The sequence below is a fragment of the Myotis yumanensis genome, unplaced genomic scaffold (assembly GCF_028538775.1).
Source record: "Myotis yumanensis isolate MYYU_CA2020_CCGP unplaced genomic scaffold, mMyoYum1.0.hap1 SCAF_9, whole genome shotgun sequence".
NCBI lineage: Eukaryota > Metazoa > Chordata > Mammalia > Chiroptera > Vespertilionidae > Myotis > Myotis yumanensis.
Window position 1 is genome coordinate 19,383,321 of NW_027223760.1, and position 16,193 is coordinate 19,399,513.

Sequence of the window (16,193 nt, forward strand, 5' to 3'; positions counted from 1 at the left end):
ATATGACAGTTTTATTTCCAGAAATCTATCCAAAAGAATCTAAATAGCCAACAAAATTAAAACTGCCATCAAATAAAAATATGTAAGTTAAACTTTGTTACAAATGTATAAAAAACTATCTTTGTAGAATTGCTATAAAATGTATAGACTGACCAGGGTAAAATAAAGCCTGATTAAAAATAACCTATAAGCCCAGCCAGTGTGGCTCAGGGGTTGAGTGCTGAACTATGAATCAGGAGGTCATGGTTTGGTTCCTGGTGAGGGCATGTGCCTGGGTTGTGGGCTCGATCCCCAGTAGGGGCTGCGCAGGAGAAAGCTGATCAATGATTCTCTCTCATCATTGATGTTTCTATCTTTCTTTCCCTCTCCCTTCCTCTCTGAAATCAATAAACATATATATTTTTTAAAAATCTATACAAGTTAAATGAACAGTTAAATCTACAGCTGGTAAAATTTGTTACTGATGGAAAATTATTAGAAGGGTCAAACTGTCTTAATATGATTTAGATCTGCAAGTTTCAATGTAAATACAGATAATGGCCACAAAAGGAACACTCAGTGGCTTTCGGTATAGTAATCTATACAATTTGACCTGAAGATTTGGTTGATGAATCAAATGTTAAATCAAAAGCAACTAAAGCTGCTAAAAATAATTAATAAAATAAAAAACTGTAAAATCTGAAAATAGTTAATACTGAATAGAAAATTCATCAATTAATTAAACTGGCTAAATGGAGTTTGTTACAGAAAATGTTTCTTATAAAAGTTTCCTCCCTGTTAATATAACTTCAAATAAAATATTTGTATGTATAAACAGAGTGTCAAATTTCCTTTGATCAAAACTGCCTCCCCTTTATTGTATTTCAAAATATTTAAAAAACCTTTTCATTTCAGAAACTATGATTCATACCTATTTTTTAAAATATATTTTATTGATCTTTTACAGAGAGAAAGAGAGAGGGATAGAGAGTTAGAAACATTGATGAGAAACATTGATCAGCTGCCTCCTGCACACCGTCCCTACTGGGAATGTGCCCGCAACCAAGGTACATGCCCTTGACCAAAATCAAACTTGGACCCTTCAGTCCGCAGGCCGACTCTATCCACTGAGCCAAATCGGTCAGGGCGATTCATACCTATTTTATACCTGCCACTGTCTTCATCAAAAGGTAGATCATACAGTCATTAAGCACTACTTAGTAATTTATTTGAATTCACATTTCAAAGTTTGCATTCCTCTAAAAGTTCATAATTTAGATATATGCTGGTGCTATTTTTTAAAAAAGAATGAATGGCATATACTATGGCTTACCGATTTTTTTTTCTGGAGGGCAAAGCATATTCATGATCATATCCATACTTTCCTGAAGGTAATCATTGGTTAGGATTTCTGATGCTGGAATATGAAAGAATTTGTCCTTAAAAATTATAGAAGAAAAAGGAAATGATATTAATCTTTAATTCAAGTTATAATTAATATAAAATGGGTGGGCAAAGGTAGGTTTACATTTGTACTGACATTCTTTTGAGTTAATAAAGCTATTGTAATAATCATAATCCTGCATATTTTTTTCCATAGGAACTGTAAACCTATTTTTGCCCACCCCTGTATCTTAATACTATCTAATTAAAATAATCTAGACCAGTGGTTCTCAACCTGTGGGTTGCGACCCCTTTGGGGGTCGAACGAACCTTTCACAGGGGTTGCCTAAGACCATCGGAAAACACATATACAATTACATATTGTTTACAGTAGCAAAATTACAGTTATGAAGTAGCAACAAAAATAATTTTATGGTTGGGGGTCACCACAACATGAGGAACTGTATTAAAGGGTGGCGGCATTAGGAAGGTTGAGAACCACTGATCTAGACCAGTGATTCCCAAAGTGGGCGCTACTGCCCCCTGGTGGGCGCTGTGGCGATCCAGGGGGGCGGTGATGGCTACAGGTGCATTTGTTTTAACTTTCTTTGTATTACCTTTCTATTCTGAGTTCAATAAATAGTTTCATAATTTCAAACTTCAATGTTTCTAATTTACACCTTTCTTTACTATATTTTACAAAAAAGGTAGAAACATTAATACATATATCTTTCTGTTTAATTGCTATTAAAATTAAAAAAAAATTAATTTCCAGGGGGCGCTGAGTAATATTTTTTCTGGAAAGGGGGCGGTAGGCCAAATAAGTTTGGGAACCACTGATCTGGACTATGTCACTCTATCAAGATTCCAGAATTCATAAACGACAGTGCTAGTCTGAACTCTAAAATATGATTTACTTTAATAACAGATTTGAGATATACAATTGAGTTAAATGGCTCTGACTTAATAATAATCAGAAAACAGGGAGACTTACTATTCGCTTAATAACACATACTGAGTGCCTACAATGTGTAAATATTAAGTTTAAGAGTATAACATATTTACTTAATTTTTTCCTCTTCTACTCGAATGTAAGGAGGAAAGGGATTTTTGTTTGCCTTGCTCACTACTATGTCTTTACCACAAAGAATAGTACCTGGCACATAGAAGGTGCTCATTAAACATCTTACCTAATAATAGAAAAACATGTAAATTGACTGTACCTTCGCTACACTAACCAGCCAATCAGGAGAGTATGCAAATTAACCCAACAAAGATGGTGGTTAATTTGCATACGTAGGTGTGAAGCGGCGGAGTGAAGACCGAAGGCGGCTCAGGCCGGAGCGAAGGCCTGGGTCCCGGGTGCCGGAGGAAAACCGGTGCCGGCAGCCAGGGGAAGGGAAAGCCTATTGCACGAATCTCTTCGTGCAACAGGCCTCTAGTTTAGTTAATAAATGGATACATGAATTGTTTAGGTAGGAGAAAATTCTCAACCTTACCCGATTCTTTCACAATGTGTGTAATAAAAAAATAATGTTATTAGCCTCTCCCTTGGCTTCTGGGAGGTAATCTGTAAACCTGTGGATGTCATGCCTGACGGGAGTGCCCTTGTTTGCCTGGGGACACAGGGTCACACTGGATAGTCTAACAATGCGCATTTGTGTCATATAGTATTAGCTTGACCACTGCGGGGTCTGGAGACTGAGATCAGTCATGTGTACATTCAACCATGACTACGTGACTGGACTCCAGCAAAAGCTCTGGACACTGAGGCTCAGTGGAGCTTCTAAGGTTGGCAATACTCCATAGGTGCCCTTACACGCTGTTGCCAGAAAGTCACTCTGTCTGCTGTCTTCTACAACACGAAAGAGGGCAAATGAAAGTTCCACATTTGAAACTTCCCTGGATTCTGCCCTATGCACCTCTTCCCTTGGATGATTTTAATCTGCATTTTCTTAAGCTGTAATAAACTATAATGGTGAGTAAAACTAACAAGCAAAATAACGAGACTCAAAGATAGCATGGGGTGGGGGTGGGAGTGCGGCTGGGTATGGAGTGTGGAGAGATTGAGCAAAAATGAAAAAAAAAAAAAAGATAAAAAACTCATGAACATAGACAACAGTGTGGTGATGACCAGGGGGAGAGGGAGAGAGGGGGAAGGGGAGGTGGAGAAGGGAAAAAAATAGCTTTCAGTCAATTCTGTGGGTCTTTCTAGTGAATTATCAAAACTAATGGTGGTCGTGGGGACCTCTGACCTTGCAACCTGAGTCAGAGTGAGGTTGGTCTTGGAAATCCCCAAACTTGGAACTGCTGCTGGGAAGGAGGGTGGTCTTGTGGAAAGCTCCCTAGCTTCACCCACGTCACTATCTCCCTACCAACATAATTGTGTTCCCTCTAATATGAAATGAGGAGGCTTTAGAAGCCTAGTGAAATGCTGATTGTTAATGCCTAGAGGGCATGGTTATTCACTGCCTTTGACTCCTGGAACAGATTTCTGGGTGGTATAAAAAATTATTCTCCTAAAATTCCTATTCTTCAATTTTTCATTATTTGGACATTAAGATTTATAGTGTAATATCAAAAGAGAGAGAAACACATAGACAATTTAAGATCTATGCACTATTTTTTCTACATTGCCTTAAATCGTGTTAGTAATAAAGCAGGTATGAATAAATATATTAAAATTCAAAAAAAATATTATTTTTAGTTAAAAATATCTTCACCACCTGTTACTTACAGAATCCATGAGGTAAGCTTCCAATACTCCTGTTCCATCATCAAGAGTGAATGTCATCACAAACACATGTTGAAGGGGTACAACACCCAATACTAGTGAAGGGAAAAATAGATTACATAATATGAATTTGCTTTCGGATAGTATGTACCTGTTAATTTTGTTTACTAAAATAATTTAAAAGAGAAAGAAAAACATATATATACTATATCTTTTTGTTCTCCAACATATCTTTTTGTAATACCAACATGTTAAGCTCATTTTAGCAGGTTCATTTTGGAACATTACAATATACCTATATAGAGGCAATGACATATAAACAACTGTATCTTTTTGATTAAATATTAATATATCTTTAAAATGAGTTGATCTTGATAGAAAACATAAAAACTGATTAATAAAATATAATTTATTACATGTTAACCTTATGAAAGACAAAAATAAGATACCAGAATGCTCTGAAAAATAGCATGCAGTTCAATATTTATGATTATGTAACATGTCTCTCCCCTCTGTACTACAGGTATAGGGATCACTTATTTTTTAAGAGACATCATCAGGTGAGTGGACAAAAATATCGGAATCTGAGATTTAATAATTTAGTAAGATGAAGAAAAAGGAAGAAATTAATGAGATAATAAATCATATGAAAATTTACAAGTTAAATGCACATCTTTGTGTTTGGAAATGGAAGACATTCAATATGTTTACAGAATGGAATAAACAGAATTAATTAGGGGGCAACTAAGAAGAACAAATTAGGGCATATAGTTGTGACAGTGATTGTTAAAACAGAGAATTGACTTTTAGGATTTAAGGGGTCTCAACAGGTTAACACTGTGAGCTAAAACCTAGAAATATGAACACAAAACCTACTCTGAGGGACTATACAAACAAACAGACAACTGCATTAAGAAAAGGATAGGAAGACCACGCTGTCTGGACAGAAGTTCATGTGAAAGTAACCTGGAATTTCACTGGACCACAAACAAAATAAGAGATAGCAGTATCATACAGCTGAATTAAAAGAGAAGGAAAACAAAACCAAGTATACAAATTAATATAAAAAACAAATTAATATAAAAATAAATATTAACACAGTAAGTTCTTAACAATATTATCAACAGGTTCTTGGAACTATGGCAAAACAACATATAACAAAACCAATTTTACCAGAGGCTAATTGATATAAACAAGAGTTAAGTTCCTAAGGCATCTCCTCAATGTTACAAGGAAATGACAATGAACAAAACGATGTTATTCAAGAACCTGCTGTACAATGAAATTTTCCGGCCAATACAAGTTTTGTTTGTATTCTGAATTGGCCAGTATCTGCAGCCCTATTTTCAGCTTTGAATGCTAAACTTGGAGGAGAGCATTGGCAAAGTGAAATGTTTACTGAGAAGGAGAAATAAAATACAAAGGAATGTGGGAAAGTACCAAAGGAGGTGAGATGCTTGCTTGGAGAAATAGACTAAATGAAGGCTCAACAGATATTTTCAAATGTACAAAGTCCGTTGATCTTTGGAAGAAGAAATAGATATTCTCTAATTCTAGTAAATAGAATGTGGCCCAGGTTAAAATCATAGGTAGGCACATTTTGCCTCAGTATCAAAAACTGCCTAAAAATTAAGGGAATATGTTGCCTTGCAGTGTAATGAGTCCCCTGTCACTGAAAGAGTTTTAAGCCAAGGCTAGGCAACCACAGTTAAACATGTGAAATAAAAAGATAATTGTTCCAGCTAAAGACTTGTATTGGGCAAAAAGTTGTAATAGCTATCTCGAAAACTCTTTTAAATTCAAGGTACTGCTCTAACCGGTTTGGCTCAGTGGATAGAGCGTAGGCCTGGGGACTGAAGGGTCCCAGGTTCGATTCCGGTCAAGGGCATGTACCTTGGTTGCGGGCACATCCCCAGTGCAGAGTGTGCAGGAGGCAGCTGATCGATGTTCCTCTCTCATCGATGCTTCTAACTCTCTATCCCTCTCCCTTCTTCTCTGTAAAAAATCAACAAAATATATTTAAAAAAAAATTCAAGGTACTATGAGCTGGAGAGATTTTTCAGAAGCTGTATTTGTGATTAATGATTAAAACTAAAACAAATTACTGAACATTAAAATAAGAGTAAAAATTAAAAGATAATGGCAGATGCTTGAAAGTTAAGTTTCCAAATATTTTAAGCATTTACTTTATACTTTTATTACAATCACTTTGCTCTGGTTTTACTATATCCACAAATACTGAAATATAATCAGTGAGATCACCTGACACAAAGACAGTAAAAATTGAAGGACAAAGAAATTTAGCTAACCTTCTGCCACAGAAGAAGGAATCCATGATGTTTTATCATCCAGATTATTTAGATTTTGTATTGGTCTCAAACTAGAACACTTTTTACATCTGAAATTAATAAAACAAAAACAACCATTTTAAAATAACTTATGATATTACTTATTATAACTCATTTAATATTATAACTTATTTTTGCTGTTCGACTATGCACGTTTTAAAAAACAAATTAAAAAAATAGTATTGTCGCTCCTATATTGTGCATATTACAATCAGAATTATTTTAATAAGCTTTTAACAATAGAAGCAATCAAAAAGAAAGTATAGTTCAGAATAAACCAATAAATTGAGAATTAGAGAGAGGTTTCAGGTCCAGATTATTAATTAATTGCCTTATTTGGTAAAACAAAAATGTTTAAACAGATAATCTTTAAGAACTTTCATTTTATGGCTCTGTGAACAATAAAGAATAGCCGCGGTCTTAATATGAGCAAAATATTGTGACTACAGAAGGCTGTATTAGCAACATTTGGGTATTATATTCAGTAAGTACATATTTAGAGGTTTATAGTTTGTGATGCCTAATACTATAGTTATTCTTCATAATATAAATCAATTTATAACTATGTAATATTCTAAGATTATACATTATTTAGTATAGGTATTTTGATTCTTATATACAATATATTTAAAGTGATTTTTTTTACATAACATCATAATTTTTAGATGATAAAATATGTATTTAAATAAAAACATAAAAATCCAATATTTAAGAGGTTCATGCAGACTCCTTTTTATTTGCAAGCTGGGGGAAAATGGAGGGTTAACTATAACAAGAATTATCACCTCCCACCCTTCAAACAAATCTGTTTTGTGTGTGTGTGTGTGTTTTTTTTAACAGAAAAAGGCAACTGAAAGAAATATTATTGCCTTAAAAATGGCAATATTAACTTTAGACATTGATAAAACAAGTATACAAATAAAAAATTAGCATGCAAATGAAAAATTAAGGGTAACAAATAAAAATTAAATACAGAATTCATTAGTTCTAACGTAGTGAAAGAGAAAAAAGGAGAAAATTAAGAACATTTTTTATAAATCAATTCCAAAGAATATTGAAGAAAAATAAGTAAAATAATAACAAAAATAAGAGAACAGTAATAGTAGAGGTGAAAAACAACATAAAGTGTAGAAATAAGACCTAATTATATCAAAAATTAACATTTTAAACTCATCTATTTAAAAATAACTAAAATTTACTCGTAACTATTTATTCATGAGACCCACTAAAGGATAACAACAAAGGAACACGAAAGCAAAGAGGAGAATAAGATACTAAGCAATTACAAACTGAAAAAAAATCCTGATACAATAATAAAAATATAATCAAACCCCAAAACCTTAGGGCAAATAAGTCATGATTGCCCTAAGGTTTTGGGGTTTGATTATATTTTTATTATTGTACTAGTGGCCTGGTGCACAAAATTCGTGCACATTAAAAGGGAATTAATTAGAGGAAATATTTTAATATTGCTATTTGCCCTTTTTTATAATAGAAGTGTCAGAGATGAAAGAAAATTAGTAAAATGTATATGAAAATCTTCCTCCTGTCAGAGTCTGGGGCACACCACTGGACCCAGAGTCAAGTCCCCGCCCACCTGCATGCTGGGGGCAACCCAAGCCTCCTGCTTGCTCCAGCTCCGTGGCCACCGCAATCTTAGTTGGGTTAATTTGCATACTCCCTCCTGATTGGCTTGTGGGCGTGGCTTGAGTGTAGCAGAGGGACAGTTAATTCGCATGTTTCTCTTTTATTTTATATAGGATTCTAGTAAATGAAGGATATTCCAAAGTGTAAAAACTAATATTGTTTTTTCTGGTTCAAGACTGGCCAAAGTGACTGATATTAGGAAGGATATTGGAAGAGAGGAAGAGGAGAGAAAGGTGCAAGCAAATGAGGATGGGCATGTAAAAAAGAGAAGGCCCATGTTAGTGACTTATTAAAAAGAAACAAATAGCCCTAGCTAGTTTGGCTCAGTGAATAGAGCGTCGACCCAGGTTCGATTCTGGTCAAGGGCACATGCCCGAGTTGGGGGCTTGATCCCCAGTAGGGGACATGCAGGAGGCAGCCAATCAATGATTCTCATTCATTGATGATGTTTCTATCTCTCCCTTTCCCTTCCTCTCTGAAATCAATACAAATATATTTATAAAAAAAAGAAACTAAATTTGACAAACTTTATTTATTATTATTTTTTAAATCCTTACCCAAGGACATGCTTAGAAAGTGGGAGAAAGAGGAAGAGAGAGTGAGAGAGAGAGGAAAAGAGGGGAAGGGAGAAACATCAATGTGAGAGAGAAACATCAATCTGTTGCCTTCTGCACATGCCCCGGCAACCTTTAGGTGGTGCACAGAACAATGCTCAACCAGCCACTCTGGCCGGGCAATAAAGTTTTAGTTTTGAACTAATTGCTGGATAAATCTTGATGAGCTTAACTCTGAAGTCATGAGTTCAATGAGAGATATAATTAAAAATACAGGGCACATCAGAGTAAAAATAGCTACAAGCCAGGGCTTTAACTCAGTGGCACACTAGTTCCAACTTATACCTGAAGTTTGACATTTTGTATACGGAACCGAACCCAGGGCAATCTCCACATGCCTACCAATGACTTCAACAGTCACAATCAGCCGAAACCGGTTTGGTTCAGTGGATAGAGCGTCGGCCTGCAGACTGAGGAGTCCCGGGTTGGATTCCGGTCAGGGGCATGTACCTGGGTTGCGGGCACATCCCCAGTGGGAGATGTGCAGGAGGTGGCTGATCGATGTTTCTCTCTCATCGATGTTTCTAACTCTATCTCTCTCCCTTCCTCTCTGTAAAAAATCAATAAAATATATTTAAAAAAAAAAACCCAAAAAAAAACCAGTCACAATCATAGTGATAACGTGATTGCAGGATGCAGTTTTCAGCTGAAATCAAGATTTTCATATTATACCAATGAACAATGGCTACAAATATAGGAGCATGCAAGGGGGAGGGCTGGTATAAGATGTATTCTATAATTCAAGGTTTCTCAAAGCAGAGCACTTCAAGATGATTGTTTCATCAAGTGAAGGAAAGGAGATGTTATCCCCACTACTTCCTTCCAAAGGTAAAAATCTATTTCTAGTTCCTAATGTACTCTGATATGTTCCAATTACTCAGTGGCAACTAATCTGTAACTTTGTGCCACAGGAATTCTGGAATTCAATCACTTAACATTGACGAGGCTGCAGCTCTGAACCTTTCTCTGTAAGTAGTTAAATCCTTGTGAAAGCAAACAAATGGTAATTACTCTCTGGGTAGCTATATATCTAGCACATTGTAGGCACTCAATATATATGCTATCAAAACAGTAAATATAGAAGAGAGAACCTAGAGACCAGACTTGGCTGGAGATCCTACACAGAACCTAGAAACAGAACCTAATGAGAGAACCTGGCTGAAGAACCTAAAGACAGAACCTAGAAACAGAACCTAGAGAGAGAACCTGGCTGAAGAACCTAGAGACAGAACCTAGGGACAGAACCTAGAGACAGAACCTAGCGAGAGAACATGGCAAAAGATCCTGGACAGAGCCTTTCTACAGAACTTGGCTCATAATTTTAGCAAATGTTTGGGTTTGGTATTTTTCAAAGTCTTGGAATAAACTTACTCTTGTAATCTCAATATATGAGATAGAACTAGTCCCAATGATTGCAAATAGCTGATTTTTTTCTGACTTTTTAATTTTAGCCATTCTGGGAGTGTGCAATGAAAGCAATGTGGGAAACCGCCTATTGTTTTCTCTAGCAGAGAGGTGTGGACAAGGAGCCAGGAATGCTGGTGACCCTCGAAGCCCTGGCAAAGGTCAGGGCTATGAACCCACTGTTTAGTTGAGACAATGGTAGCTGAAGGAACTTCCCCACCAGATAGTCATGTAAATCCTTACTGGTAAGATAGTCTGCCTGTTACTGGAACTTGCCTGCCTAAGGGCTATAGGTGAATCCCAAACTGAATAAAAGGATGGCAAGGCCTGAGCACAAGCGGAGCCCATCCTCTTGGGATGGGCTCTTGCCTGGCCCCCCAATTTCCAAATTAAAAAAAAAAAAAAAAAAAAAAAAAAAAAACAGTAAATATATATGAAAAATCTAGTACATATAAATTGGTACTCAGTAAGTATCCACTGACTATACAGAAACAAGTGGGTAAAATAATAACAGTAAAAATTACTCTTATTTTTAATTTATAAAGTTCCCAGAACTAAAAACATACCCGTAGTGATGTATTTTTCCTTGGATAAGGAATGGTACTGAAAGATCAAGCAGTTCCAGGTCTTCATGGCCAGATTTCACAGGGATTACACTATGAAACTTGTCTGCCAGTTTGTAGATTTCACTAAGTGTACCTCCTATTAAGAGAATAAAAAACCCTTCAAGTAGTACAAATATAATGTAGGCAAAATGTAAGGTATAATAAAAGAGAAAAAGACAAAGCCATGAATTTAGGGATTTAATACATTTATACATTCATTCTGAAAAATGATTTGTAAACAGGTTCCTGCACAGAAACCACTGAACAGAAAATGCTGAGACTTGAGCAAAATACAAGGCTTGTGAAATTTTAATCATCTTCTTAAATGTATACAAGTTGCTCCTTATGCCAGGAACACTTGGTTTCAAAGAATCAAAAGAATAAAATTAAAAGCCAAAATACACAGGATTCTCATTACTAAATTTTCTATTACTACTAATGTCTAGGCAAGTTCAATCCTGAGTTTGAGATAACTCTTTTAACTTTTAGGTCAACATTAAGTAAAGATGCATAGTCCATGTAATATGAATTCATGTACTATTATAGTGTTGGTTCATTTTTCCTGGAAAACCATCTCAATGACCTCAATTTTATGACAGGGTGAGCATTAAAACCATCATGCTGGCTGAGAAGAAACAGTACGCCCAATGGTGCACCATTATTACAAGGCAGTATTTTCGGGGGAAAACTCACACCTCTTGGTACCTTTTCTGGTGTACTTTTTACTTAGATTGATCATTGTTCCTCTTTAGGGAAAAAGAATATGATTTATAAAAATACTTTGGTGTATTTCCTAAAATCTGTATAAAATTTGGAACATTAAAATTCAGTTGTGATGGGAAGCATTTCTGGCATAGCCAACTAAGGATGTCCAAAAATACACTTCTCCATAAAGACAAAATGAACACTGGCAAAACTGTCAAATGCAATTCTTCCAGAACTCTAGAAATTAATGCAAGGCTCTCAACAATGCAAGGATAAACTTTCCCCCTACCCCTCTGTCTGCAGCTCTGTGGGAGCTAGAAACCACAGCTCTGCCAGGTCACACTGCAGTTAGGTCCTAGCCTTGGGTTAAGCAGGGTTACAATACTCAGAAACACAATAAAATAAAAACATTATATTTTGATGAAACCCTTCCATATTTTAAAGTGCTTTCAAATCTTTGTAAGGTAAAGTGTTATTGCTTTGAATTACTTATTTACTTAATAAATATTTACTGAGAGCCAGTTATATGCCAGGCATTCTATGCCAGGTGCTGAAGGTACATAGATTAAAATAAACATGTATCCTGTCCTTAGAGAGCTTACATTCTAATAAGAAAAAACTTCTATGAACAGTCAGATAAAACACAAATATAATACAAGAAGAAAAGTGCTCTACTGGGAATACAAGCAGTATGTTATAAAAACCACTCAACTCTGTCTGGTCAATCAGAAAAAGAGCTTCAAATGTATAGGTGCCCATTAAATACTAGAGGCCTGGTGCACAAAAATTTGTGCACTGGAGGGGGGATCTCTCAGCCTGGCCTGTGCCCTCTTGCAGTGTGGGACCCCTCGGGGGATGTCCACCTGCTGGCTTAGGCCCACTCCCCGGGGGATTGGGCCTAAGTTGGCAATCAGACATCTCTCTGGCAGCCCGGGAGCCCTCAGGGGATGTCCACTTGCCAGCGGGGAGCAGGCCTAAGCTGCAGTCAGACATCCTTAGCGCTGCTGAGGAGGCAGGAGAGGCTCCCACCACCACCTCTGTACTGGCAGCCGTCAGCCTGGCTTGTGGCTGAGCAGAGCTCCCGCTGTGGGAGCTCACTGACCACCAAGGGGCAGCTCCTGCATTGAGTGTCTGTCCCCTGGTGGTCAGTGTGTGTCATAGTGACCAGTCATTCCCAGTCCTTCTGCTGTTAGGATCAGTTTGCATATTACCCTTTTACTATATAGGATAGAGGCCTGGTGCACGGGAGGGGGCCGGCTGGTTTGCCCTGAAGGGTGTCCCGGAGCAGGGTGGGGGTCCCGCTTGGGTGCCTGGCCAGCCTGGGTGAGGGGCTGATGGCTGTTTGCAGGCTGGTCAAGCCTCCCCGCCCCTCACCCCATGGAGGTTTGGCCAGCCTGGGTGAGGGGCTGATGGGTGTTTGCAGACTGGCCACACCCCCTTCAGGGTGGGGGTCCCCACTGGGATGCCTGGCCAGCCTAGGTGAGGGGCTGAGGGCCGTTTCCAGGCTGGCCAAGCCCCCTGGCGATGGAAGCTCCCAGCCTCTCTTTTTTTTTTATTCTGGGATTTATTTACCTTGTATAATTGAAACTTTGTTGCCTTCAGTGGAGCTCAGAGTTGGCCGCGGCAGGTGGGAAGCTTGGCTTCCTCCATCACTGGAGCAACCAAGCCTCCTGTTTGCTCCAGCTCCCTGGCTGCCGGCTGCCATTTTGGATGGGTTAATTTGCATATAGTCGCTCTAATTGGAAAGTGGGCGTGGCTTAAGGCATAGCAAAGGTACGGTCAACTTGCATGTTTGTCTTTTATTAGATTAGATTCCACATGAATTGCTAAACTAGTGTTTCTCAACCTTCCTAATGCCGCTACCCTCCAATACAGTTCCTCATGTTGTGGTGACCCCCAACCATAAAATTATTTTCATTGATACTTCATAACTGTACTTTTGCTACTGTTATGAATCGTAATGTAAATATCTGATATGCAGGATGTACAAAGTGGTTGTGACCCACAGGTTGAGAACCACTGTCAAAACAAAGGGAATTATTGAATTTACTTCTGAAGATGTACTAGAGCACAAATTCCCAGAAGAGCAATGGAATGGCAAGAAGGCACAGAGTAAGATGCAGGGTTTAGGAATTGCCACCAGTTCAGGATGGCTGGAGAGGGAATTATGGGAGAGGAGCCTGAAGGTTTGTGGCTGGGTGGTAAGATAGGACTAGGAGCTAAAGGGACTTTGTAATTCAAGCTCCCTTGGACCTTCAAAGCCATCTTGGCTTCAGCACAGAATTCTGTGGGAGGCAGTGCCACACAGGAGGGTCCTGAGGCACACAGGACATCCTCTCTTTGGCCCTAAGGACAGTTCTTATAAGCTTCCTAGGACCACAGCTTTCTTTTATTTTTATAGCCTACAAATACTCTGACTCCATTTTTTTGCATGCATGTGTCTGTGTGCTTTTGTTTTGAAATCTATCTCCTGGTACAGATTAAAATATTGCTAATGGAATTAAGATACCACATTTCACTCATCAAAGTAGCCAAATTCTTTAAAGTGCTAGTATATGATCACGAGGGTAGGGGAGCAGATAACGGCCTATGCTGCTAAAGCATATGCAACTAGGATAACTTTACTACAAAGGAACTAGGCAACATTTACTTAATTACTGTGCCCTCATAATTATACTTTATCCAAAGTTCATCACAGAGTTACTATGTCAAAAAACGGAAAACAATTCAGTTCCACCACTTACCACCTACACTGGGAAAGACATTTAACTTCTCCGCAGTTCAGTTTTCTCATGCATCAAAACAGCTTATAATAGTACCAAATGTATAGGATTGTTGTAAATATTTAATTATTGCACAGAAATTAAAATAGTTTCTGATACACGATAAATGTATTAAAATAAGATGCTCATGAAAATGATAAAATGTGTATTCTAGATATAGCTATTTTCTAAAAGGGTTATGTACTGCTACAAAATAAATACAAAAATGTCAGTAATAACAATGATCATAACCCATTGTAATAAAGAGCATTCATTTATAGAATGCAACTACAGATTTCTATAATGCAAAATTAAAGAAGATGTTTTCCTTTTATTATGGAATATTCTTAAGAAAAAAATCTCAAGGAAAATAATGAAACTAAATTTAGCATGGGAAAAAATCTGTGGTAGATATATTAGATAAAAATAAGACAAAAGTGGAAAAGCAATGCAAAAATAAATAAGACTCAAATTTTAACTTTTTAAAAACATGTCAAGTTATCTTTACTTGTCTCAAGGGTCCCTTCTCTGGTTAGATATCAATAGATGATATCTATTTCATTCTACTTTTATGAAGCGATAGTGACATCCAGAGGCCAAGGTAACAGCAACTGTACATCACAAGCAGCCTCTTAATTATTACTCAGCTTGATAATCAGCTTGGATCTAATTAAAATTACATGCAAAAATCCAACAAAATGAACAAATGCAAACACCTGAATTTAATGTATAATTTCAAAATGTCATTCAGATAAATATATATATATGTGTATGTATATATTTAAATATAGTTGTTATTGATAATATATTCCATTTTATGAAATTTAAATTAACAATATTTTGACTTAATATATCCTAGGTCAGTGATGGCAAACCTTTTGAGCTCGACGTGTCAGCATTTTGAAAAACCCTAACTTAACTCTGATGCCGTGTCACATATAGAAATTTTTTGATCTTTGCAACCATAGTAAAACAAAGACTTATATTTTTGATATTTATTTTATATATTTAAATGCCATTTAACAAAGAAAAATCAACCAAAAAAATGAGTTCGCGTGTCACCTGACACGCGTGTCATAGGTTCGCCATCACTGTCCTAGGTTGCCCCTAAAATAAGTTTAATAATAATTAGAGAAAGACATAAGAAAGCTATAATCTAATAAAAAAACAACTTAAATATCTTACCTTCTATCAAAATTAGACAGTCATTTGAAAGTGGGAGAATACCATTATTTTTCACAAAATGAACAGCTACTTGTCGTTCTCCCTGATCTTTAGTGGACCAGACTTTCGAATCATATAATGAAGTATTTTGTAGTTTAGTATTGGGAGTTTTAGTTGCGTTTTCTTGCAAAATTTGATCCAAATCACCTTCGTGCAGAACTTCCTGCCTAAAATAATCAACAATGAAAAAACACAAAACAATTGGCATAAGCTTGTAAATTCAAATTTTCCAAATTATCCAATCAAAGAATTGTTTATGTGCTGAAGAACCAGCTTATTTTAAAATATGGAGATAATTCACTTTCCTGATTAAAGACTGTTATTCGATAGAAAGATATTTGTATTTCATGGCTAAGTAGCTCCTTATCAATAATTACATTAACCACCAGCAACTTCCCTGGTTTTGTGATATCCAAGTTTTTAATTATAATTATTTCTAGTACCAATTTGTTCTCCTTTGTAAGGAATGCTTAACTTCCCAGTGGGATAAGAAAATGCAGCAGTCCCCTCCTTGTCTTCAACCCACTTACCACCTAAGAAATCTCACTATCATAGGGCATCTACTTCACAAACCAATATTTGTTTTGATTTCTTTTAATCTAGAGTAATAGTTTTGAAAAGTCACATGGTAAAGTATGCTTGAGTAGAAATGCCATGATCTGGAATCAACCAGCTGTGTAACTTTAGGTAACACCTCTTAACCTTTGTGAGGCAATTTCCTTATTTGTGTAAAAAATGATCACAGAGGGTGGTTTTGTTTCACAAAGTTAAGTGATATTACAGAATTT

At 36.7% G+C, this 16,193-nt stretch overlaps 1 protein-coding gene across 6 annotated transcripts in view; it reads right to left on the bottom strand.

Annotated features, from left to right (window-relative positions):
* Window positions 1-16,193, bottom strand: part of POT1 (protection of telomeres 1) — a 72,573-nt gene that overhangs the window by 1,960 nt on the left and 54,420 nt on the right. For 5 of the 6 annotated variants that reach the window (XM_070423835.1, XM_070423839.1, XM_070423837.1 and 2 more), the window contains 5 exons: window positions 15,367-15,572; window positions 10,676-10,811; window positions 6,406-6,494; window positions 4,100-4,191; window positions 1,313-1,418 (listed from right to left, as the gene is read on the bottom strand). In XM_070423835.1, coding sequence (XP_070279936.1) covers window positions 1,313-1,418; window positions 4,100-4,191; window positions 6,406-6,494; window positions 10,676-10,811; window positions 15,367-15,572 — 629 coding nt within the window. The remainder of the gene's footprint in view (window positions 1-1,312; window positions 1,419-4,099; window positions 4,192-6,405; window positions 6,495-10,675; window positions 10,812-15,366; window positions 15,573-16,193) is intronic. The other variant, XR_011472641.1, reaches the window with a different exon arrangement.